General features: G+C 40.0%; 1 protein-coding gene across 1 annotated transcript in view; it reads right to left on the bottom strand.

Moving 5' to 3' along the window:
- Positions 1 to 23762, bottom strand: part of ATP13A5 (ATPase 13A5) — an 86039-nt gene that overhangs the window by 21379 nt on the left and 40898 nt on the right. Inside the window, exons 15-25 of the mRNA XM_059388338.1 lie at positions 22404 to 22490; positions 21534 to 21690; positions 19292 to 19409; positions 15951 to 16075; positions 14981 to 15141; positions 12368 to 12493; positions 11185 to 11264; positions 8727 to 8769; positions 6706 to 6815; positions 3240 to 3336; positions 542 to 614 (exon numbers count right to left, since the gene is read on the bottom strand). Coding sequence (XP_059244321.1) covers positions 542 to 614; positions 3240 to 3336; positions 6706 to 6815; positions 8727 to 8769; positions 11185 to 11264; positions 12368 to 12493; positions 14981 to 15141; positions 15951 to 16075; positions 19292 to 19409; positions 21534 to 21690; positions 22404 to 22490 — 1177 coding nt within the window. The remainder of the gene's footprint in view (positions 1 to 541; positions 615 to 3239; positions 3337 to 6705; positions 6816 to 8726; positions 8770 to 11184; positions 11265 to 12367; positions 12494 to 14980; positions 15142 to 15950; positions 16076 to 19291; positions 19410 to 21533; positions 21691 to 22403; positions 22491 to 23762) is intronic.

The raw sequence follows: 23762 nt of genomic DNA, 5'->3' as shown, positions 1-23762 counted from the left end.
CCTTTCTTGCTTATTAAGAGTTAGTATGAAGCCCTGAGTTCTTTGATAGGTAATACTTTATCAGTGTCATCTTAAAGGAGGAAAATGAGCAATAGCTACTGTGAGCCACACCTTGCTTTTGATAGAATTCCTAGAATTAAATGCTAGCATTTGTTTTCACATGTCAAAGACCTAGCAAAAATCTGGTTTTACGTCAATGTGAAGTATAGCTGAATAACAGAAAGTGACCTTTGGGTTTTAAAGATTTCCCTTTCTAGATTTCTTGTACATTTTTCTATGTAAAAGACACACACCTATGAAGAAGTCAGAATACATTGATCATTTTATGAGACTAAGACCTATTTGCTATCAGGATGTTTTAGTGCCAGATCCGAGGACTTCAAGACTCAAATTACTCCAACACCTCTTTCAAAAAACTCACAGGTGATGTGGTTTTAGTACATAAAGGTGCATCTTTCTCAGAAGCTTCGGTTTATGTGAGCATTTCTGAAGTGTCATGGATAAATAAAGATAATTCTGTTTACTTTGCTAAAACACTTACTTGTTAAACAGACCATCAAAGTAATGGCTACATCTTGCATGAGGTACTGGTAATTCCCAAAGAGCTGTAGTTGCTGAAAAGGAAATACAAGTAAATATAAAGGGACGCCTGAGTGGCTCAGTCAGTTGAGCATGCAACTCTTGGCTTTGGCTCTGGTCACGATCTCAGGGTCATGGGATTGAGCCCCACCTCTGGCTCTGCATTCAGTGTATAATCTGCCTGAGATTCTCTCTCTCCCTCTACCTATGTCCCTCCCTCCCCAGGCTCTCTTTCTCTCTTTCCCTCTCTCTCTCTAAGAATAAATAAATAAATAAATCTTGAACAAAAAGTAAATGAAAGCAGCATTGTTATCACTGCCAAAAATCTTTCTGAAAAGTAGTCAGGAAGCAACAGTTATTTTTCTTTCCTCTTTAAAAAGGAAGTAATTTACCTACAACCTTTAGCATCTCATTGGAGAGAATGAAACCAGATGACGATTTTGCAGTGTTTGCCTTAACTCTATGTTAGCAATGAGAGTCAGCCAGTTGGGAAACACCCTCTTTATTGGCCACAGTAATCTGGCAGCTGCAGTCTCAGCCTGGACAGTTGAATTCTCAACATAAGATACCCACTGGGAACGTCAAACTTAAAATTTTGAAATCCAAGCCACAAATCATTCAACAGGTATTACTCTCCATCCTTATCCATAGATTGAGTTCACAATATCATTCTCTTGGGGTTCATTCACTTTCACAAAATGAACAAGTACCCCCTACCCCAAGTAAGCCCATTGCAGACTTCAGTCTGGTATGCTTGACTTCCTAGGTTTGTATAGACACAGAACTTGTCTGAAGTTACGTTTATGGAGTCTTATATAAAGGTCAACTCGTTACCACCAGAAACATACTTTGCAATACCTGTTGCAACCAGCTGTTTCTCTGCTTCATGGCTGCTGACTGAACACTAAATTATGATTTGAACCATTGGGGACCATATTTATGCGAATAAGAAGTATTTCTGGATTTTTAGAGTGTGAACTCAAGACCCTGAAGTTTCTAATTAAAGGTTTTTTGTGGGGTGGGGGGTGCACAGCTCGGTGGCTCAGTTGATTTAAGCATTTGCCTTTGGCTCAGTCATGATCCCAGAGTCCCAGGATTGAGCCCCACATCAGGCTCCCTGCTCAGCAGGGAGTCTACTTCTCCTTCTGCTCTCCACCCCACTGGTGCTCACTCTCTTTCTCTCTCTCTCAAATCAATAAGAAAAATCTTAAAAAAAAAAAAAAAAAGTCTTTGTGGAACACTTTTATTTAAGCCCAGACCATCAGAGTGAATGGCTGCAGAGTGGCCTATCTCTATGTGGACATGACTTTATGTATAAAGACTTGGAACTGAGAAGTCTTTCATATTTTTGAGAAGACATAAATTGTTCCTCATCCCCATAAATTGTTCCCCAAGGTTCTCACCCTCCAACTCTCTCTCTATCTTCTTACATTTCTTCCTCATATCTTTTCCTTTCTTTTCCCCTCAGAATGCAGGTGAGATGCAACAGGGAGAGATTTCCCAAGGCAGCCTTAGTTTTTGTTCTAGAAGCTGCTTTCCTAGAACTTTGGAAACCTGCCAACCTGATTTCCCAGAGGCACATAAGGGCTTGGCCAAGGGCAAAATCTAAGGTGTTCTTAGTGATAGAGGTAGAACTTGAATCTAGGTTTTCTGACTCTCAACCCAGTTCCTATTTCTAATCTGCCTGGTTGCCACTTAGCCCTCTGCATATGATTCTTGCACACAACAGCCCACCAGATTCTAGAGGCCTGTGGTCCTCTCATTCATCTCTCAAATGTCTCAGAAAAACAGTATAATAATTGCCTCCTTGAAGTGTTTCCTGAGGCTGTTGGATCATCTCACTATAGAGCAAGCTATGACTGAATTAATGAAGATTACTTTTGACTTATACATATTTCTTCCATACAGTTAGTTAATTTTAAAATGTTCATTTTTTATTATTTAATTTCAAAAATCTTTTTAAAAAGTTTTTTAAATAGGGACACCTGGGTGGCTCAGTCAGTTAACTATCTGTCTTCCAGTCGGTCATGATCCTGGGGTCCTACGATTGAGCCCCACATCGAGCTCCCTGCTCAGTGGAGAGTCTACTCCTCTCTCTTCCTCTGTTTCTCTCTCTCTCTCTCTCTCTGTTAAATAAATAAATAAATATCTTTAAAAAAATTTTAAATACTAATCCTCTGCTAATGACATGTCGAAGTGTGTACATCCTGACCAGGTTCAGCAGTAAATTTCTGGTCTGGGAGTTTTTCTAATTCTTGGTGCTTCAAGGTCAATTCAAAAACTTCTCTTTCTTTTTATCTCCTCTTAGTCTTTTGTCAAAAATATTCCATAGTTGGAGACTGATGCATTTCCTGCTGAGTTATATTTAGGCTGTTCTGAAGCTCTCTTCATATTCCAAGTAAAGAAATAGATGCTCAAGAGGTCAAGTGTCTCCAGTTATCTAGAAAAAACACCACTCCTAGAAAACTGATCCCCAGCTACTTATTTCTAGCTCCATGTGTCATGTGCAGCTATGCCAAGTTCCCAAGTTTGCAGACATCTATTTTGAGAAATGTCATTTATTTATAAAACATTAAATCCCATGTAGGAGCCACACCCCAAAGAATAAACCAAGGATGTAAATGCAATTAAAACTGGGAAGAAATTATTTAGGTTCATACCCAATAGAGCAGTGAAGTACCAATAAACTGGATTATGCCGTACATGGTCAAGTATTTAAATACCCCGAAGGATGAAACCAGAGCAGCTCGGCCCTCTCTGTTTGAGAAAAATAAAAATAAAAATAACTGGTTATGCATGATATACAGTTCTCAATCTCTTATATTTCAAACAGAGTTCAAGTTTAATAGCTTGTTGATATACATTCACTTAATCAGTGATTCATCCTCTCGATTATTTATTGAAGCGCTCATTTGCTCATTCATTCTCTGCTTCAATCATGACCTCACTCACTGACTCATGCACGCACTCTTATTTAGGACTGATGAGGTACCAACATTCTGCTTAGAGTCGTGGAGGATATAAACGAATCAGGCACAGTCTTTATTTTCAGTGAATCAAAAAGATTAACATGGATATTATAAACACAAGACATCAGGATAAGGTGCAAAATGTCAAGCTTTGACTCGACTGTGACTCGTTACATCCTAACAACTTGCTTCTGAGAACTGAACTGTGTACATTTTAGAGTCCCACAGAGACTTCCCGCTAAAGGACAGGTGTTCTCGCATATTAGGAAGCATGTCTATGACTCCAATATGTGAGATGAATGGGGTTTTGTTAGTTTCAATGCTCCAGGAAGATCCCATGGTAATAATCTGAGCTGGTGTGGAGTTCAAAAGACATAAAAACAACAGTAGAAGCTGCAGGTTAAAAAGTAAGTATTTCCCTTTTAAAAATGCTGTTTGAGCTCTTATTCCCTTAACTGAGGCTTGTTTCAGTGGTGGATGATGACAGGCAAAGAAGACAGTGTGGGGCAGGAGCTCACAATGGAGGAGTGAGGAAACCTGGCAAATAACCCCTCCTGTAGCCTGCTCTTGTCATGACAGAAGTGAATTCACATGGGAGGCAGCCCAGGTCCTCTCTCCGTGGCATGGACATCTGCACTGCTTGAACATTTTGTCAAAGGATGGGGTACCCGAGAAGGAAAACCTTAAAAGCCAAACTAGTAACCGCTTCGCCTTAGACATGATGAGAAGGTTTGGGAGAGATGGGCCAGGATGCCTTGGCCAGATGTTTTTCACCAGTTTTAAGGCACTGCCATTTGTTTTCAATGCAGAATGGAGCAACCTACGAGCTGAGGAGGGGCCAGCATGTGAAGCCTGGACCAATTTCTCACATAAACCTTGTGGTTTCATCCTTTTTATCCTTCTGTGTGTACCTTTCCAGAAAAAAATGAAAGCACCCAGATTCAAAGGCAAGTGCAAAAAGCCATTTTGAGGAAAGTATAAGGGAGGTTTGCACAGGCCTCCAAAATTACCGCTATCCCTAATGATGATGAATTTTAAGAAGCTAACTCATCATTTATGCATTCCACAACCACTCCTCGAATGTTCTGATGTATCCAGCTTAGTACTGGGCATGATAATACAAAAAGGAATGAGGTACAGTCCTTGTCCTGAAGGGCTTCAACTAAAGAAACAAGTCAATCATGTTTCAAAAGATACAAATGAGAACCTGTGGATCTACGCATCTAAAACGGTACCTCAATGCCCCTGGGGTGGGGAGGATGCTTTCCCAGGAATAAGCATGCTTCAAGGATAGCAAGGGTAAAATGAACCTAACAGAGCTGAACCATACCTAATTTTTATGAATCTATGAAATATAAAAGCAAAAAGCTTCTACCCTGAAATCTTACTAAACCATCTGCCCCTAGAGAAATTTTACATCATGACCTGGATCTTAAAATACTACACTGCATTCACAAATGCATTAGGTCACATGTGTGAGACAGAGCATCTGAAGTTCAAATGTTACTGTCTTTGGATGGATCAAGTAGGCACTTTGTGCAACTGTCCCAGAGTTTAAACTCTCTCCACACTTGGCACTCCAGCTTACCCTGCGTCACTCCCACCTGAGAAGCTCCTTAGCCCAACTGGGCCATTGGGTTTCTACACTCCCAAGTCAAAACCCCATTGCTAAACATGGCTCTCCACTTCCCCAACCTGGAATATTCTCCCACCTCCTTCCTGTTTACACATGTTCTGTCCCTCCTTCGAGTTCCAACTCCCCTGCTGAAATCTTCCTTTCTGGCTTAAGTCATCAACCTGAACTACTGGAAAAAATTACCATATTTTCAGGGCATTAATTCATTAAAACTAATTTGCTGAACACTTCTCACTTATCAGGCAGAAGAGTCTCTGTTCTAGGATTAGATTTCTATGTATCTGTACCTTTACTAGGATGTGAGTCTTCCAGGGCAAGATTGGTCTCATCCTTCATCCACTACATTTCCAAGCACAATATTTTAAAAAGCTCCATGAGTTGTGTTGATGATGGAAGGCATGATCTAGGGAAAGGGTCCTGGGCACTGACATTTTGCAGTTGTCATAATATAAACCAAAATTAAGACAGTAGAGAGAGTAAGGAAAGGGCTTGGAGAGAGTCTCTGAAAGATCAGGAAAACACAATGCTCGCTTGGCTATGGACAAAGAAGGGAAAGAGTTCAAAATGCTCCGAGGTTCTCAGGGCTCTAAGGACCAGAGAACACAGGAGTTAGGAAGAGGAGATGTTCTGGAGGCAGGGGAGGTGCTGATGTTTCAGGGTGTGGAAGGCATAGGTACATGCACCCTGGGATCAGGTAGATGTGTCAAGCTGTCTTGCTGCTATGCAAGACGCGGGTGTGGAAAAAATTGCACTGGAATATTTAGGCCAATGACTCCTACTAGTAGTTGCCCATTCAGATGCACAGATGCACCAAGGGACATACTGGAGAACTTCAGGATCATCCTTTTTGAATATATCTCAAGTTTTGGTGCTTTCAGTCCACTGGCTATGAATATAGACTGAAGTTACCCCACCGTGTTACAGGTGAATAAGATTTGTGAACGAAACATAAAACTTAATGTTTTATTTTTAACTACATTTCAAATATGAGTAGAGACAAAATCAGCAATGAGAGTTGAGGGGAGGTGACGGACCTACTGAGAAAATCAAGTTTTTATTCCTTAAACTTCCTTCAAATGTAGTCTTCCATGTGATCATTTTGGATTTTTGCTGATTTGTATCTTAGAGATGTAACACTATTTGGGGAAGCTTTCTGATGCAGTGTTCCCTTTGTGCTTCCTCACCCACCCCAATCCTAGGGAGGAAGGTTCCAGTATATATCCAACATATAAAATAAGGGAGAGAAGAAGTAAGAAATGCAACTGTTTTTTAAATATCAACTCTACCTTTCAACTATTCGCATGGCATAGGCTTTCATCCTGTAAGCCTCAGCAAAAGTCACTTTTTTGGGTGGCTGTTACCAGCATTCCCAAGCACTGATGGTCCCTTAATTGGTGCTCTGATAACATTTTACCCATACCTCTGTTGGGACATTTATCGCTTTAAATTATGTTGAATTCTGCCCAGAGTCAGACAAGGAGCCCATCAGTCATGAGGGTGGAAGGGGAAGTAGTGGCTTACTTGATGAGCTGAGGCACACACTTGATGTTGGCTATTTTCGAGGTGAAATGGGAGGCCACAGATGCTTCCTGCTCTGACAGCGAAATGCCTGCGTGAGCCATTTTCAAAGCCTAGAATGACAAGTCCACATTACACCCAGGACTCCTCAGGCCACGTTCTAACTCTTCCAACTCCACGAGGCTATTCTTCACATTGTCGAGTTTATAACACTGTAACCTTCCAGCCCTGGGTTTGTGCTTATGCTGTTCCCCCACCTGGAGTACCCTCCCTCTCCTGATCCAGAAAGTCATCAACTGAAGAGGGACCAGCTAAACAATGACCTCAGTGTAGGAGAGTGGTGGGTGTGTTCGTGTGTGTGTGTGTGTGTGCGCGTGCGCGCATTGGTTGCAGGGATGTAGATGTGAAAAGAAAATGGAAGCATTCATTCAAATAGTCCATGAAAAAGATGACAGCATTTGGGTGGACATTTGTGGGGGCTGTCACAATTCTTACCACTCAGCAGGCTATCTTCATGAACAAAAGGAAAAGCTATCTAATCCTCATCTTTTCCTGGGTATCCTGATCTAGCCAACCAGCTAACTGCTGGGATGAAGTACGGGACGGAAAGCATCTTCACTGGAGACAAGGACCGGATCATATACATCACAGATCACTCCAGGACATGTGTTTCCTCACTGAAATAAAGGCTAATTCATTCTCATCAAGACGAGAAGCAGCCCAGAGAGTGTACAGAACAGACAATGGCTAATTAGCAGGCCAGCAAGTTCCTAATCCTACAAGAATTTTATGAGCATAAAATGGGATTTTGTACTTCTGTAGTTCTTAGCATGCAAAGTACCTTGTTACCACAGCCAGTACATGCTAAATTCCTATTCAATAAATATTAGAATATTTGCTTCTTCCTCTTTTCTCCTTTAGTATTTGGTTTCTTTATTACATATTTTAGGACTATCTACTTTATGCTTCAGTTAATATTATGCAAGATTCTTACCCTGACTAGATAATGAATTTTAAGGAGACAGAGACTATGTCCTTTTTAACACTTACTATTTCTTTTGTACTAAATTCTACATAACTATGGCAATGGGTACTCATTTTTGAAAAGCAGACTAACAACTGGCTTCTCATGAAGCATAAGGTAGAAAAATGTATAAGAGATCTTTAAGTGTGAGCAGTTTTTCCATAGCACTTTGAAGAAAATATGTAAAAAGAAAGTAAAACAGCTACTCAGATCTCAAGTATCTAACAGCTTTAGAAATACAAAGCAATACTCCTCAGTTTTATACTGAAAATTTTGTACTAAAAATATTTTCTTATTTTCAAGGTAGGCTATGGTTTCATCATATCTTCAAAACTCAGAATCCAAAATATGTGCTGCCTTCTATTGTGCATGGAATGCAATCTGCTGAGAATCATTAATTTAGGCTTGCTATAGTTTGTAATAGCCAAAGAGTTTGGTCTATGATTTTACTGATGATAAGAATTTGGGGTTAAAGCCAACTTTTAAAAACTAACCTTGGGGAAGTTTAGCAGGGGAAAAATGCAATTTATACATAATTCAAAACTTAAAACCATCTGTTTCAAATGTTTTCTTCACTAAGCCTTTACCAAGTTGTGTGACTTAAGACAAAATAAATAAATAAATAAAAATGAAAATGAAACAAAAGAGAAGAAAAAGAAAGAGAATAAAGAATTCATCTCCTTGAGATTCACCTCTGTATTGGTAACATGAGCGATTTAAACCAGCTCATCGTGAAAAGTCCCTTCTGGGTCTGAACCACAGGAGTCTAAGTAGACTTTCATTGTCCTTCTTATTCTAGGAGTTGTCAGAAAACAGAAATGGCTCATCTGACTTTACGCCTCTCAGTGTCCAGCTCACACTCGGGTGTGGGGAATATAAACAGCAGACTGATGAAGTGATTGCTGACAGAAGGGTGAAGAGACAGACCCTGGGGAGCTGTGGGGTCCTCGAGAGGGACAGTAGGGAACCACCTGCATTGGTTGAAGTCATTTCTACTCACCCCACAGTCATTAGCCCCATCTCCACACATGGCCACATAGTAACTGCAAGGGAAACCATGAGAAAAATTAATACCTTAATGCCTCACTTGGATAATTTTCATCACAACCAACTTGCATGCAGTGTGTGTGTGTGTGTGTGTGTGTGTGTGTGTGTGTGTGTGTTTTGAACACATCTGGAATCAGGCTGACAGAAAATGACTGGGAGAGAAGTATTCCTAGACAAATAAGGCCATTGTGTTATCTAAATTGCTTCAATCACATAGAAAGTATAGTGATTCTGCCAAAGACATTTACCAAGATGAATATACATTGTGTAAGAAGTCCTGGGTGATTGTATCAACTAGGGCTAAGCCTTAGAGCGTGCAATCATAATCATAGCACTTTCCACACCTAACACACAGATAGAACATAATCCATCTGTGTTTTGGTAGCTGACAGCATGGAAACCTCAGAGTTTAGACACGAGGAGGAGAAACACTTTTTGGAAATGGTTGAACAGATAAAACCAGAGACAAAGACACATAATCTTGGTGCAACCTGGAGTGATATGAAATAACATGTTATACCAGTTGATGTGCAAACACAATGATTTAAATAGAAGGTAAATATAAAGCTGTTGCCAAAGAAAAGGAATTTCTGATCCAGGACATACTCTGTCTTCTCTTATAGGTTAAATAATACATTATGGGTATTGATTAATGGCAATACTATTAAAGGTTCAGAGACAATTTGCCAGAAACACACAAAATAACAAAATTAATACAGGCAAAAAATGAACTTCTCAGAAATTTCCTTATTATTAGTTGAAACATAAGAAATACTCATTTTTTTTAAGTCTAAAATGGTCAAATGTAAACAAACTCATGAGGTTTGAACAAACTCCTGAGGTTGGCTGGGAGACATGAAGATCCCCCATGAACATTTCATGCGCTCACATGAGTGTCATGACCACACACATTTGCTGAAGTGGTTTCCTTTCTTCAGGCTTGAAGCCCATGATTAGTCTTTACATCACACAAAGAATCTTACATCTTCTAGTGTTCCCTGAATGCAGACAAGAACCTGGACAACTTTATGTGCATTGCCAGTGATAAAGACAGGAGGAGTAAGATGGGGAAATCAAGAAGAGGGTTCATTCTGAGACAGCATCTATCTTCCTGAATCGATTTTAAAGGGAATATAGCTTTTCAAAAGTAAGCATATAAATTGGTAACATATCTTAGGCATTTGAGAAAGGTAAAATCACTTTCTTCAGCCACTATCATATAATGACCATGTAAGTAAAATAGTCATTTTAGAGGTTACTAACCCAGCTTCAAGGCATTATAGGAGTTGGTAGGCAGTTTCTTAAAACTTCCCTAAGAATGTTTTGACAACAAAAAATAGTAGTGAAAGTCAGTCTCCTGATTTTACCTACTACTTCTTGGCAATTATGGGAAGTTTCACTATTCTCTTTTCCTTTTTACTTTCCTGAAGTCTGTAGCCCAGAAATTTTAACATTCCCAGAAAGTTATAGGTAGGTCTGGTCTCAAGAACTATTTTGTTCTGATGTGACTCGGTCATCTCTATTTTTAAAAACATAAGAAAGGACTTTTTTTTTTTTTTTTTTTTTTTTTTTTTCTTCTTTGCCTCTATACCCAAACCCCTGCCAGGGCCAGATACAGTGAAAATATCACTCCACCTCCTTCCTGGAAGACCTGAAATTATTCACCTATCCTCTAATGAACCAACCTTAAATAATTCCAGGTGACGACTCCAACACTTCCCCATTTTTCCTGTTTTAAACTATACAAGCCCCTATTTTTTCTATTCTCCACATTCAAGCCAAGAATCTTCCTCTAAATTATGCTGTAGAGGAACGCTGTCTGGGGTAGGCAGCTTCCAAAATTGCTCTCTGCGATTGCCACCTCTTGGTATTCATAATGTTGTTTAAGTTCCTCCTTCAGTGTGGGCTGGACCTACTGACTCGTTTCTCATGAAGAGAATACAGCAAAAGTAATGGGATATCACTTGTAAGATGAGATTATTAAATATAGTGATCTCTCTCTCTGTTCTCTTGCTCACTCTTGTGGAAGCGAGCCACCACACTGTGAACTGCTTTATGAAATGACGTGTGTAGAAAGGAACTGTGGATGGCTTCTGTCCAATAGCCAATAGAAAACTAGGACTCTTAGCCCAACCACACACAAGGAACTAAATCCTGCCAACAACATGCAAGGGAGACTGGTGGCAGTCCCCTCCAACTCCAGTGCTGAGGGAGCTGCTGTCCTGGCAGACCTTTGATGGCAGTCTTTTGAGAGGCCCTGAGCCAGAAGATTCCACTCAGTACACCTGGATTTCTGACCCATAGAAATGAAAAATAATAAATAGTGTTATTCTAAACTAGTAAACTTGGAGGTAATTTGCTACACAGCAATAGATAATGAATACACTCTCCTTTCATGCAATAATACCTACTTTAATTTCTGAAATTCTTCAATAAGACTAGATTTCTGTCCAGGCGACATTCTTGCAAAAATGGTTCCATTCACCAGAATCTGAAGAGAAAAACAACTATTGCAATAAGATTAGGATGAGGAACACCTTTTAAGTTAAAGAACAGCCCTGAAAATCATTCCTGGCCTCTGTTCGAATATAGCCTTGGGAGGTGTGTCATTAGCGCAAATGTCAGGACAGGGAGAAAGGGGACTCAGTGCTTTACTTTTCAGCTTTCACTTTCATCCCCCATCACGACTTTATGACTTTCTTCCAGGCCATTTTTCTGAAATGGGATAACCTTGAGTTAATAACTGGAAAGCAGCAGAGCATATGGGACAAAAATGCTTAAGGAAATACAGTTCTTTCTACTAAACACCATCCCCACAATTGCAGTACAGGTAGAGGAAAAACAACAAATGAGGAGTAGAGAACCAAGGTTCTGTTCTCAGCTCTGGTCCAACTAGCTGGGCAAACATTTCACAAGGGACCTAACCTCTCTGAGTCTCAGCTGCCCCATCTCCTCCAGGAGGAACTCCACTAACAGCTTTCTAGAAGCCTCTGGGGTTGAGATCCAATGGTCCTTGACTGGTAAGGCGACAGAATTTTCAAGAAACTGCTAACAGATGGTTGCTGCCCTCAGCTTGTGCTTCACACTTATCTCCTTCACACTGACAGCACAACCCTGCACAGCACTATTTTTAAATAGACACACAGAGGACAAGATAACAAATGATTTTGAAAATAAACCATGAAGCCTTTGTTTCCTGCTGCCGTAATTTAAGAATCCAGACAGGATGGGGAATAGAGCTTAGCCTGACATTGAGTTGGTGGCTTTTAGAGAGAGACTGACCCACAAAACAGGCAGCACATTTGGAACTATTTGGAGATACTCCCTGCTAGGGAGGGAGAGATGGAGGAAGCCTGAGGTTGGGCTGGCCATGGGGGTGAGAAGCTGGACCAGAGCTCAGACTCTGAAGAAGGGGTCATGTGCATATGTGGGACCAGGTAGGTCTGGGGAACTTCTGAAGGGACAAGTGCCCCTTTGGGGATGTATATTCCCCAAATCTGAGACAACCTCACTAGTTATCACCTTCACTACTCTCTTCTTTTTTGACTCACTAGTTTGAGGCAAAACAAAACACTTCATTTCACCAGTACTTACTTTTGGAAGCAAGCTGTTGAAATGCTGAAATATCACTTGGTATGATTTCCCACTCATTGCAAAATGGTAACAGCTCCCTCTTGCTCCATCAGGCACTGAACTGTTCCCAATGTTAAGGTATGTTTCCTAAATTCAAAAGAGCATGGTTTTCACATGGGTTCTCAAGGAATGTTTCTGCTTTCCTATGTTTTATAGAAGGAAGTATGTTTAAGTTATGTAACAGTGGGAGGACCAGCAAATACATAACGTATAATTGTTCATGGAACGTAGATACAGATGAAGAAGATGCTTACAATGTCCTCCCCAAATTATATGAACATATGAGACATTGACAACATAATGCTTGGGATTCTGTCCCAGGAGATAATACATGCATTATCGGTCTACTGAGAAAATCCTTCCAAGGTATCACTTAGCAATTCCAGGGAAGAACAGAAAACATTCTTCCCTTCTCTTTCTTCTCCTCTTCATGCAAACTAATTTTCTAAGATCTTTTACTATTCATTCATTCATTCACACATCATGCCCCAATATCTTTTCTGTAAAAAAGGCAGACTTCTTCTTTGGAGCCTAATTCCTTATAGCACCTGCCTTCTCCCCACCTCAGCAGGTGACACATTCCTTCACAGTGGCCAGCATCTCTTGCATACCCTAGGTGTCATTGCACCAGTTTGACTCCTTCGCTGAAACCCTTCTCTCCTGTCCTCTGTATGTCAATGTGTCCCACCTGGCTCAACCTCAAAAAAGAGCTCCCAGTGAATGCATATGTATTCATCATACCCACAGCTGATCATGCTTTTTTTTTTTTTTTTTTTAAGATTTTTATTTACTCATTTGAGACAGAGAGAGAGAACATGAGCAGGAGGAGAGGGAAAAGCTGACTCTCCACTGAACAGGGAGCTCAATATGGGGCTTGATCCCACAACCCTGGAGATCATGACCTGAGCCGAAAGCAGATGCTTAACCATCTGAGCCAGCCAGGTGCCCCGCTGATCATGCTTTTTAATGCAACATTTCTCGAGGTCTTTACATTAGTGTAGGACTCTGAGTTCAAATGGTATAAAAGGTGAGAACTTTTTTTTTTTTTCATTAGAGGGATCCATCTGAGGAAAAGCATTTTTGGGGGGGAAGAAAAATATTTTGATGTACTGAATTAGGAGGCAAAGTGATAGAGCCCTCCCTTTGCATTCCCCCATGCAAAACAGCCAATAAAGGATATGCTTAAAGAATTCTACATGAGGGGCACCTGGGTGGCTCAGTGGGTTAAGCCGCTGCCTTCGGCTCAGGTCATGATCTCAGGGTCCTGGGATCGAGTCCCACATCGGGCTCTCTGCTCAGCAGGGGGCCTGCTTCCCTTCCTCTCTCTGTGATCTCTTCCCTTCCTCTCTCCTACTGTGATCTCTTTCTGTCAAATAAATAAATAAAATCTTAAAGAAAAAAAAATTAAAAAAAAAAGAATTCTACATGAGGTAAAGACAGAATTCCTTTTATTTTCACTGAAAAGCTGGAGAAGAAAAGTGTGGTGGGGAGCCATGGAGGAGGAAAAAGCCTGAGACTGTGATGTGACTTCTCCCAGCAACAACTAAAAATTCACTAAAGGTATTACACAGGTGAATGGGTAGTGTGAATGGACTATTTGTTAAAAATTAATGCAGACTGATCTCTAAAAAAAAGAAAAAAATTAATGAAGACTTGAGTTTTATCACACAGTGCAATTGAGGCAAAATGTACTGACACAGAAGCAAGTGAGTTTGCAAGGAAATAAGCACCAGAAATCTGCAAAACATAGAGAGAGCTGCCATCTTTTACAGCCAATGCAAAGGGGTTTGAGCCAAGTAAGGGCAAAGTTACTCTGTACAGCTGTGCAGTTTGTATACTGAACAAGGCCTACTCTACACTTAACAATCCAAAGGGCTGGTCAGTCTCAAGGAAGGGAGCATTTTTATAATTTGCCATCTGAAAACCACCTCCTTGAACTCACATGTAGGCAGAGGCATTACACTTAGGGATGGGATGTCAGGCTGCAGCTCATTTTCTTCACAAAAGCATAAGAAACTTGCTATCTAGAGAAGCCCAACACCTGTTAACTTTATGTCACAGGCACAGCACAATCTAAATGCCCATGGTTCTGGGTGCAATCAGACAGACTTAAATTTTATTTCCCACTCTGCAACTTGCCAGTCGTGTGTCTTGGGTAAGCCTACCTTGCTGGGCCTCAGTTTTTTCATTTGCAAAATGAACATTTTGTCAACTGTATAAGCTAACTGTGAAAATCAAATGGGAAATACGGATGTAAATTATTGGTTCTCAGCCACTATTGCATATCAGAATCTTGGGGAGAAGTGGGCTGCTGCAAGCTCCCAACACAGAGATTTGGATTTAATCAATAAAGCCTTGGCACTGGAAGCTTAAAAACTCTTCCAGGTGATTTCTTTGCACAGCCAGGGCTGAGACGTGCTAGTGGAAATGCTAAATGCTTTGCAAATTGCAGAACTCTGGACAGCGGTAAGGGGTTTCGACTGTGGTGACTTCTAATGGTGAGAGAAGGTTGCTGGGACCAGGGCTATATGCCATCAGGGCAGGCCACCAAGGGGCCTTCTAACATTTGCTCACATTCTTCCTCAGGCCATTCTCTTGGTTCTCGACCAGTTGCCAAGTCACAGAGGCAGGAACAAAATCTTCTGGTTCATTGGCTTCAACAAGGATCACCTGGCTTCCTCTAGGAATCATTTCAGAATTCTTTGCCACAGTAATAGCTGTTTGAAGGTTGTCACCTATATGACAGAGAGAGTTAGCTTGCTTCTGTATTAATCTCTCAGCAGCAAGAATTGAGCTCTGCCTCTTCTGAGTGTCCGTACTACATTGCTGGTGCTCTTTGGGGGCATTTCCCTTTTTCTGCCTTATTTTATAACCATTTGGCAGCATCTCTTGCCCAAGCTTGTCTGTCCCTAGTGGTGAAAAACTATGTCTGAAGCTCCCTCCCATAATAGCATCATGTCCAGAACATTGCATATTCCCAACACATGCAGGACTGAAGAAAGACATGGTTAGACAATTTATGACAGATCTCAGGAGACTGACAGCCCTGAGTGGTTGAAGGTAATATGGGCCCACTCTGATAGCATGGGACCATCTTGGGGATCCGGATTGCTGACAAGCAGAGAACAGAACACTGAAAGCTGTGCCGCTCTTGGATTAGATCAGCATATGACTGCCTGCTCCACAGCCCGAAGGATAGTCCAATAGAGTCTTTACATCCTTTACACAGAAGTCTCACTGTGGTTCCTGGTGATCACATATCTATTCTTATGTTTAAACATTTATTATGAGCTGACTAGCATTGTGCCAAACCCAGGTAGGGAGAGGGGACATGAGACAAAGAGTATGAAGTATGGTCCCCGCCACCAAAATATATGGTCATATTAGGGCTGCTGCACTTATGCCCGGGTAATGGGAGCCCAAGATAACAAATGACAGCTAAGCATTTTTCCTTCTACCTTAGCCACCTGAACCCACTCAGCTCACATGGTCTTCTCTGATTCCTGGGATACATTGAATGTTTCAGGCCTCCAGAAACACACACCAGTAATCATCACCGTCCTGATGCGGGCTTCACTCAGTTCCTTCAAGACTGGTTTCGTTTCCTTTTTCAAGCGATTCTCCATTATGAGAAGTCCCAGAAATGTCAACTCTGACTCTGCTTTCTCTCTTTGGATTCAGGAGAAAATCAATTTTAAAGCTTATTTATGTAGTTTTGACAATTGAACTTTATTTCTTCCTTTTAAAAAAAAATTTGTTTTATCAATGTAGCACATGCATATGTTTTAAAAATCGGAAAGAAAGAACCCAAAGCTTATGATGAAAACCAATAGTCCCTGTCTTCAGACACCCTCTCACCTTCAGCTTCCCAGAGGAAAACACTTCTATATCTTTTATCAACTTCTCCCAGTTTCAACTTCATTTTTAAAAACAATGTGCTTCTCTACAACTCTTTTGTTGTTTTTAAAAACTTTTGTTTTTAATGTGCTTATCTAACAACTCTTTTGTTGTTTTTAAAAACTTTTGTTAATCATATATACATGCCATATTAATCATATATATATTTATTTATTTCAAAGAACTTTTTTGACCTTGTAATTATTTTAGACATTGATTAAGTACGTACTGCATATGAAATACTATGGTAATAGTTGAATATGGAATCACTCATTTCAACCTTCATCTGTAACCTCCAGAAATTACATGACATCAGCCAAACATTTGAAAAGTTTTCAGAGTTTGAAATTGGAAGCTTGGAATCTAACTGCGTCACAATCATTATGTGGGACAACTCCTCAGGAATGGAGACCTTTTAAAAAGTAAATGTGGGACCAAAATCTCTTCCCTAATCTTGCATCATTTCTTTTTCTGTCCAGAGAGGAGTTAAGATTGAAGAAGGAGAGGCAGATTATGGTCAGTCAACCCTGGTGCTGGGTCCTGTCCCACCTCCATATTCCACAGTATATGACAGAGCTGAGTCACAGCCTCTCAGCTTCCACAGGGTGAAGCAACTTCCCTCTCCTGCCATCTCTCTTTCTGGTGTGGTGTAGACTATACTTCTTCCATCTGCTGATTCAGCTGCCTCTCCTCCTTCCCCCACCCACCTACTTCACATCTTACAGAAACGTACAGAAATCTCTCATCTGTACTTATCGCTTGTCTAGTTTTCTTTGATATTGTTTCTTTTCTATCACGTTGGTAGAACTGGGAGGGAGAGGAAATAAACACAGAAAAGAGAAAGATCAGAGTTGGATGTCCTGGTGAAAAATATAACTCAAACTTAGATGGGAACATGGTGAAGAAACTTCTCTCTGGAGTAGAGAGCAAGTTACTACATCTTCATTCAAAAGTCCATTCACCAAATAACTACTCTGTTTTAGACCAAATAGTAGGCACTTTGGTGAATACTCAGGTAATTAGATATGAGTCATGACTTAATGACCTCAGGAGAATATTATAAAAGAAGATCTATCTAATACAGATTGTGCTAAATTCCCATCATTTAACTTCATGAGTCTCTATTACAGATTGGACTAATATTTTCTAATTACCTAGAACTAAAAGAAAGATCCAGAAATCTTCTCACTCTGTTTTTGATCTCTATTTTATGACTCTTCCATCTTTCACCAATTCAGACACTTAGGCCTCTTGTTACTCTGCAACATTCTCAGCAAGATCCTGTGTCAGGGCTTGTACTGCTTTTCCTATTGCCTGTAGTGCCCTTCCTCCGGATAGCAACGTGCTTTGCTCCCCTACTTTATGCATTTCTTTGTTCAAATGTCACCTCCTCAGAGGACTCACTGATCGCCCCATGTAAATTGGCATTATTATCTATCTCCCCTAATTAGGATATAAACTTCTGAGGGCAAAGATTTTGTTTTATTCACTTCTGAATTTTCAGTGTCCTGAAGAGCATCACACAGAGTCAAGCTCAATAGAAATTTGCTAAACCAGTGAAAGAGGGAATTTTGAAAAAGTACTGCTTCTGCTTTCTAGTTTGCTTTTCTTTTTTTTTCCTTAAAAAATGAAACTCTTCTAATTCCCTTTTATGATACCATTTTTAAAAGAAGCTTTTGATTTTCCTGATTGGGAAACTTTGCTAAATATAATTTGATTGTGCTAAAACTCAAAACACTTTTCCTTTTCTCTGTTTGAAAATAGTAACTAAATTTTAAGAAGCATAATAGGGGGCTGATATTCTCTATGAAAATATGAGATGGTTGGAAATCTAGCACATTATATCATCACTTTCTTATTTTGTTATATTTATAATAATAGCTATCTCATTAGTTACTAGTATGTGGCAACTGGGTGATGGCTATCCTCCTTGTCTAAATACATCAACTTTTTTCTTCACACATAACCCTAGCTTTTGTTATTAAAATTGTTTTGTCTTGAAAAATTACAAAATCCTGTGTGTAATGGGTCTTCATGCTTGCTTAAGAATAGCTAACACCTTGAATATTAAATCTGACAGTGCCATTCATTTATTTCAAAATGATCTTTGCAATTCTATTTAGAAGATTAAAATGTCATGGTTGAAAGTCTCCTTGAAGATCATCCCATCCTACACTTTACACAGCATAAAGAAGAGACAATGATTCCATTAGAGCAAATGGACATAGGTTGCAAATAGTTACCCTGAACCAAGGATATCCACATCTTATGTATGCAAAGGTGTTAATTGAATATAAATGAGGGTCTTTCGATCAGCAACACAAAATCAAAGATAATAATGCATAGATAATTTGTTATTCAATGTTCCACAGTATTTCACTATTCCTTTGTCTTAGACAATTCAAAAATAACCTTTAAAAACTGAGAAACATTAAGAGAAAAAAAAAGAATCTGCAGATTATCCTCTAATGGAGATGATTTATACCCTTAATGTAATGAAGAATGCTGAATTCTATTTCATATAACTCAACTTGCACTCAATATCTCTCCAGAACTGAGGGAGGTGTACTATTGAGCCCTGGAAGAAGCCAGGTCTGAAGGATGCTGAAGGTCCGTCACAGTGCCCATTGTCTCCTTCTTTCAAGGAGATGGGACCCCAGTGAGTCAGCCACATAATGTTCCAAGGCTGAAGGAAGGTCAGCTATTTTTGATGGGATGTTGGAAGGTAGGGCAGAGATAGCACACTGACGTCTGGGAGTCAGGAGATCTGGACTGCCATCCTTGTTCTACCTCTAACTGGCATTGTGACCTCAGCAAGTCTTCCCCAGTGTGGCTTAGAGTCACCTATCTCCAAATTAGGAGATTGGAGGAGATGAGTCTCCATCTCCAGGAGGCTTCCCTGTGATTTGAGCTTCCCTGTCCGTCTCCAGCATTCACTTACTTGATGCACACAGAGCCTGCTCTAGTGCTGATTTCTGAGTTCCTTACCGGGCTAAATTCTGTAATTCTGAAAGCTTCTCCATCTTCAAGTCTTTATGGGCAAGAGCAATAACACGGAAGCCTTGTACTGTATAATTCCTCAGTTTCTGTGGGAAATCTTTGGGTACTGTCAGGTGAGAGGAAAGAGGTAAATGTAATATCACATTGAAGGCTACCCAGCTCCTAAACAAGACTGGGATCCAGTCACTGTGCCTTGTTTTAACAAATCTTTTTTTTTTTTAAGATTTTATTTATTTATTTGACAGAGATCACAAGTAGGCAGAGAGGCAGGCATAGAGAGAGGGGGAAGCAAGCTCCCTGCTGAGCAGAGAGCCCGATGCGGGGCTCAATCCCAGGACCCCGAGATCATGACCTGAGCCGAAGGCAGTGGCTTAACCCACTGAGCCACCCAGGCACCCCTGTGCCTTGTTTTAAAACTCCAGAAATACTTTAATAGAAAAACTAAAGCTCCAACTAAAAGTCACTAACAACTTCATCAATGTGATCTTATTATTTTGACAGAACGCCAAAGCTACACTGGTCATCAACTGGGTGTCAAATCCCCTGGCTAGCTTTAATAAAGATGGCCCTCAGGACTGGGTCTACCTGGGTAAAACAAGGGAAACAGCCAATCCTCTAGACTAGAAGTCAGCAAACTACTGGCCAAACCCGGCTCATTACTTGTTTTTTAAAATAAAGTTTTACTGAAATGCAGCCATGCCCATTTGTTTACCATCTATGACTACTTTGGAGTCACAATGGCAGAGTTGAGTGGTTGAGACAATACCATGTGGCCTGCGAAACCTAAAATATTTTCTACCTGGCTCTTTGCAGAAAAGCTTGCCAATCCCTGCTTTAGATGACAGATGATACAATGCCAACATTTGTGTATTTTGGCATAATAGTCATAACTACTGTTAAAATACTTACAAAATCTTTATGGTTTGTAGAATGCCTATAAGGGTATTAGAAAGAAGCACAGCATAATGGAAGTATATTGTGGCTTAGGTAACAAAACACCTAATTTTTAGTCTCTACACTACCACTAACTAGATCTCTGACCTTGGGCTTGTTAGGTCTCTCTGCTATACTTTAATTTCCCCATCCATAGAATGAGGGGATACGGAACTCTATGTCCCCATTCAGCTCAGACTTTCTGTAGTTCTAAAATGTTCCAGGAGGCGGGGATTGAAGAAGATCCTGGCTCTCTCTCTTTCTTAAATACAGAGTCCTTATTAGCCTATGTCAAAGATCTGAGATAAGAACAATAAGAAAAACTGAAAGTTCTACCAGAAGGATGAGAGGTGAGAAGTGACAGGCTCAAACCCTCACAGTAGTCATTGGCAATAGTCATTGATTAGAATTTCAAGAAGATACTCACTTGTATCTGTGAGGGAAAAAAAAATTAAACAGCGAAATATAGGACATCAGTCTGTGAAGGTTAGAGTGATAGAGGTAATGAGAGCTCTGAGAAAGATCAAAGTCAGAAAAAAAGGGCCCGCTTCCAAGGTAAAAATGGCTCTAAGTAGGAGGCAGAAGTTAAAGCAATCATTTGCCGAATCTAGAATTGTGTGCACAAGTTGATGGTTATCAGCAATCATAAGGAGAATATAGATGAAAATCAGGAGAAAAAGACCAATTTTATCCAAATGAACTCATTTGAATGCAACAATATTCTTACAAATCTGGGCTGCCGCTTAGAGGGTGCATATATTTATAAGACTAAGAAACAATACAAATCAACTCAAAATCTGTCCCAGAAAGATGAAATTGCTATGAAAATGATCAATTACACTGCTCTAATACCACCTAATTTACTCCAATCACTTTTTTTGGTAAGAGATTTATCTTGTCTATATTCTCCTTCCATTGATCTGCACAAGCTTTTACGTGGTGTCAGCCCCCAGAGGGGGCAGGCAGAGTACCCCAGCCGCAGGAAGAGTGCAGGGTCCAGACCTGTCCCATTGGTTCCCAGTGCATGCTCCTCATTCTTGCCCTTCTGGAGACCCTTATATAGCTTCCTGTTTTGGCTCCTGATGGCTGCTTCATATGTCCTTCCCTGATACCCCATTGTGGTTAGACTTTTCTGGATGGACCGAAGTCAGATATTTACTCTCTGCCTTTCTGCCTTGAAATTCTCAACCTCTGCCTTATCAGATGTATTCATTGATTCAGAGTTGTGTGTTTAATGTATTTGGATTTCTAAAATATTTTACCTCCTAAAAGAGAACAGGGTCAGTTAAATGAGTACCTGTTTCAGGCTTGCAGAACTTGGCCAGCATCTCTGGGGCACCCTTCATGTAGACATGGAAGTGATCCTCCCCGGCCACCTGAGTGACCACAGACATCCTCTGCAGACTTGAGGAGAATGGAAACTGGCGCAAGATGGCTATGGCTTCCACAGGACTCTGCGAGAGCACCAAGAAAGGGGAGCTTAAGATGCCTATAAGTGAAATTTAGCAGGTGCACACCAACAGGGTTTGCTCTGCAGTGAACCCAGGGACATAACAAAGTGGTGTATTTGTCACAACATTGATACTTTTCTGCCTGTCTCTAAGGTGATTCCCTCATCAAATTGTCTGGTCTGCAGGGCCCTTCCCCATGGCTGCCTGGGGAAATCCTAATTATCTTCCAGGCAAACTTAACAGGTCACTTCATCTGTGATGCTTCTCTCTGTCTCAGAAACAGTATTCACTCCCACCTCTGGACCCATGTAGCTCTTTCTTCAGCTTTTATTAGAGCACTTGACACATTGTCTTGCACTTATTTGCACCTATATGGATTTTTCTACCCACCCATGTATTCCTCCAACACAGAGGCCAACACATCTAGCTCTGAATTCACTCTGTCCTTTAGCACATAACATAGTGCTGTAGCACATATAGGCACTCCATGAGTGTTTGTTGAATAAATTAAAGGACAGATTCATTAATAAATTAAAGGATATATTCAGGAATTCATTAATAAATTAAAGGATATATTCAGGATATATTCAGGAATAACCTATGCATACTGTTAGGAGAAGGCAATATAATAGGAATATAAAAATACGTGCAAGTCCAGAGAAATTTACCAATTTCAAGGAGAAAAAAACCATTTGATTTAAAAAAGCAAATCATACCCAACTGGCTTTTGGTCCTGGTTTTATTACAATGTTTGAATCTGACATCCCAAATTTGCCATAGTCTGCATTGCAATCTTCCATTATCTGTTTTAAAATGAAAACATTCATAAGATTCCTTAGAGAAAAATAAGAAGAAAGAAATACCTCTCATTTGTATAGCATTTTAATCTTTTTAAAGTTTTTTTCACATGTTTTCTCTTCTAGGCCAATTATCTGAATACCATCATTGTCAAATTTCTGTTGCATTGATTAAGATTAAGGACCTTATTGTAGAATGTCAAAAAGCCAGAAATATTGTGAGTACCATTTAAGTAGTAACTAATGGAAGAAATGTTAGCTATAGGCCAATGGCTCTTCCTAATTAGTATGTCTAGTAACTGGACAAGAGTTTAAGTAGAGATCTACCTCTAATAGAGCTGAGCACATTAGCCCTCAGATAAACATGATCTTGAGATAAATATAGGGTTATTTCTTATTCTATATTTATGTTACAAACAAATTGGTTAGCTAGAGAATTAGCAAGTTAGTTGTTAGCAAATTAGAATGCATATTTGAAAATGGTTTGTATACCTTGGATGTTACAACAGTGTAAGTTATATCATCTGAGAAACTGATATTAACAAAAAATATGGAAAAGGCCATCCATTGTACAAATCTGTTGTACAAGTCAGAAAATAGGAGACTACATCTGGCCTTTGTTCTTTCACTTACTGTTTAACCTTGGGAACATTACTCCATTTCTCCAGATCTCAAATTTCTCCTGAAAAATATTCTAATATCCTTTTTAGAGCTAAAATTCTTAGAGTCTACAGGGATGTTTCCCCTCCCCCTTATGTTTCATGAAAGTTTCCTAACCACCAAAGGATATTTAACTGGAGGCTGCTTCTCACCCAGCTTTAAACTCAGTGAATCACCTTGCACTTTCATGCTTTGTTTGGGGTGGATACCACTGTTCTTAAAGACAATTCTTCTTATAGAGCTAATACTAAAGATTTATGTTCCCATGCAAGACCCCAACTTGTAAGTAATTTGTACAAATAGATCAAACCCCCTCGATGGAGAAGAGGCACTGTCAGAACCAGGATCAATGTCACATACAGTAAATATTGACCCTAAGAAGCTCATCATTGTGTCAGCTCAAATGATGCTGCTAAAGACATTGGTTATAAGGATTACACCAATTACTCCCCTGTAAGATCCAGGAAAGTGATCACTGCTTTGTCTTTATGTCAAAAATTTCTCCACAACACATGCTCGAATTTTAACTTCCTGATATCAGAAATTTCCCTGCTAACTAGGTTTCTTCTTTCATTACTTTTGCTTCGAGAAAGCTGCTCTTTTCTTACTCCCCATCTT

The sequence above is a fragment of the Mustela nigripes genome, chromosome 2 (genome assembly GCF_022355385.1).
Source record: "Mustela nigripes isolate SB6536 chromosome 2, MUSNIG.SB6536, whole genome shotgun sequence".
Classification (NCBI taxonomy): domain Eukaryota; kingdom Metazoa; phylum Chordata; class Mammalia; order Carnivora; family Mustelidae; genus Mustela; species Mustela nigripes.
This window is presented reverse-complemented; position numbering and strand designations above follow the sequence as displayed.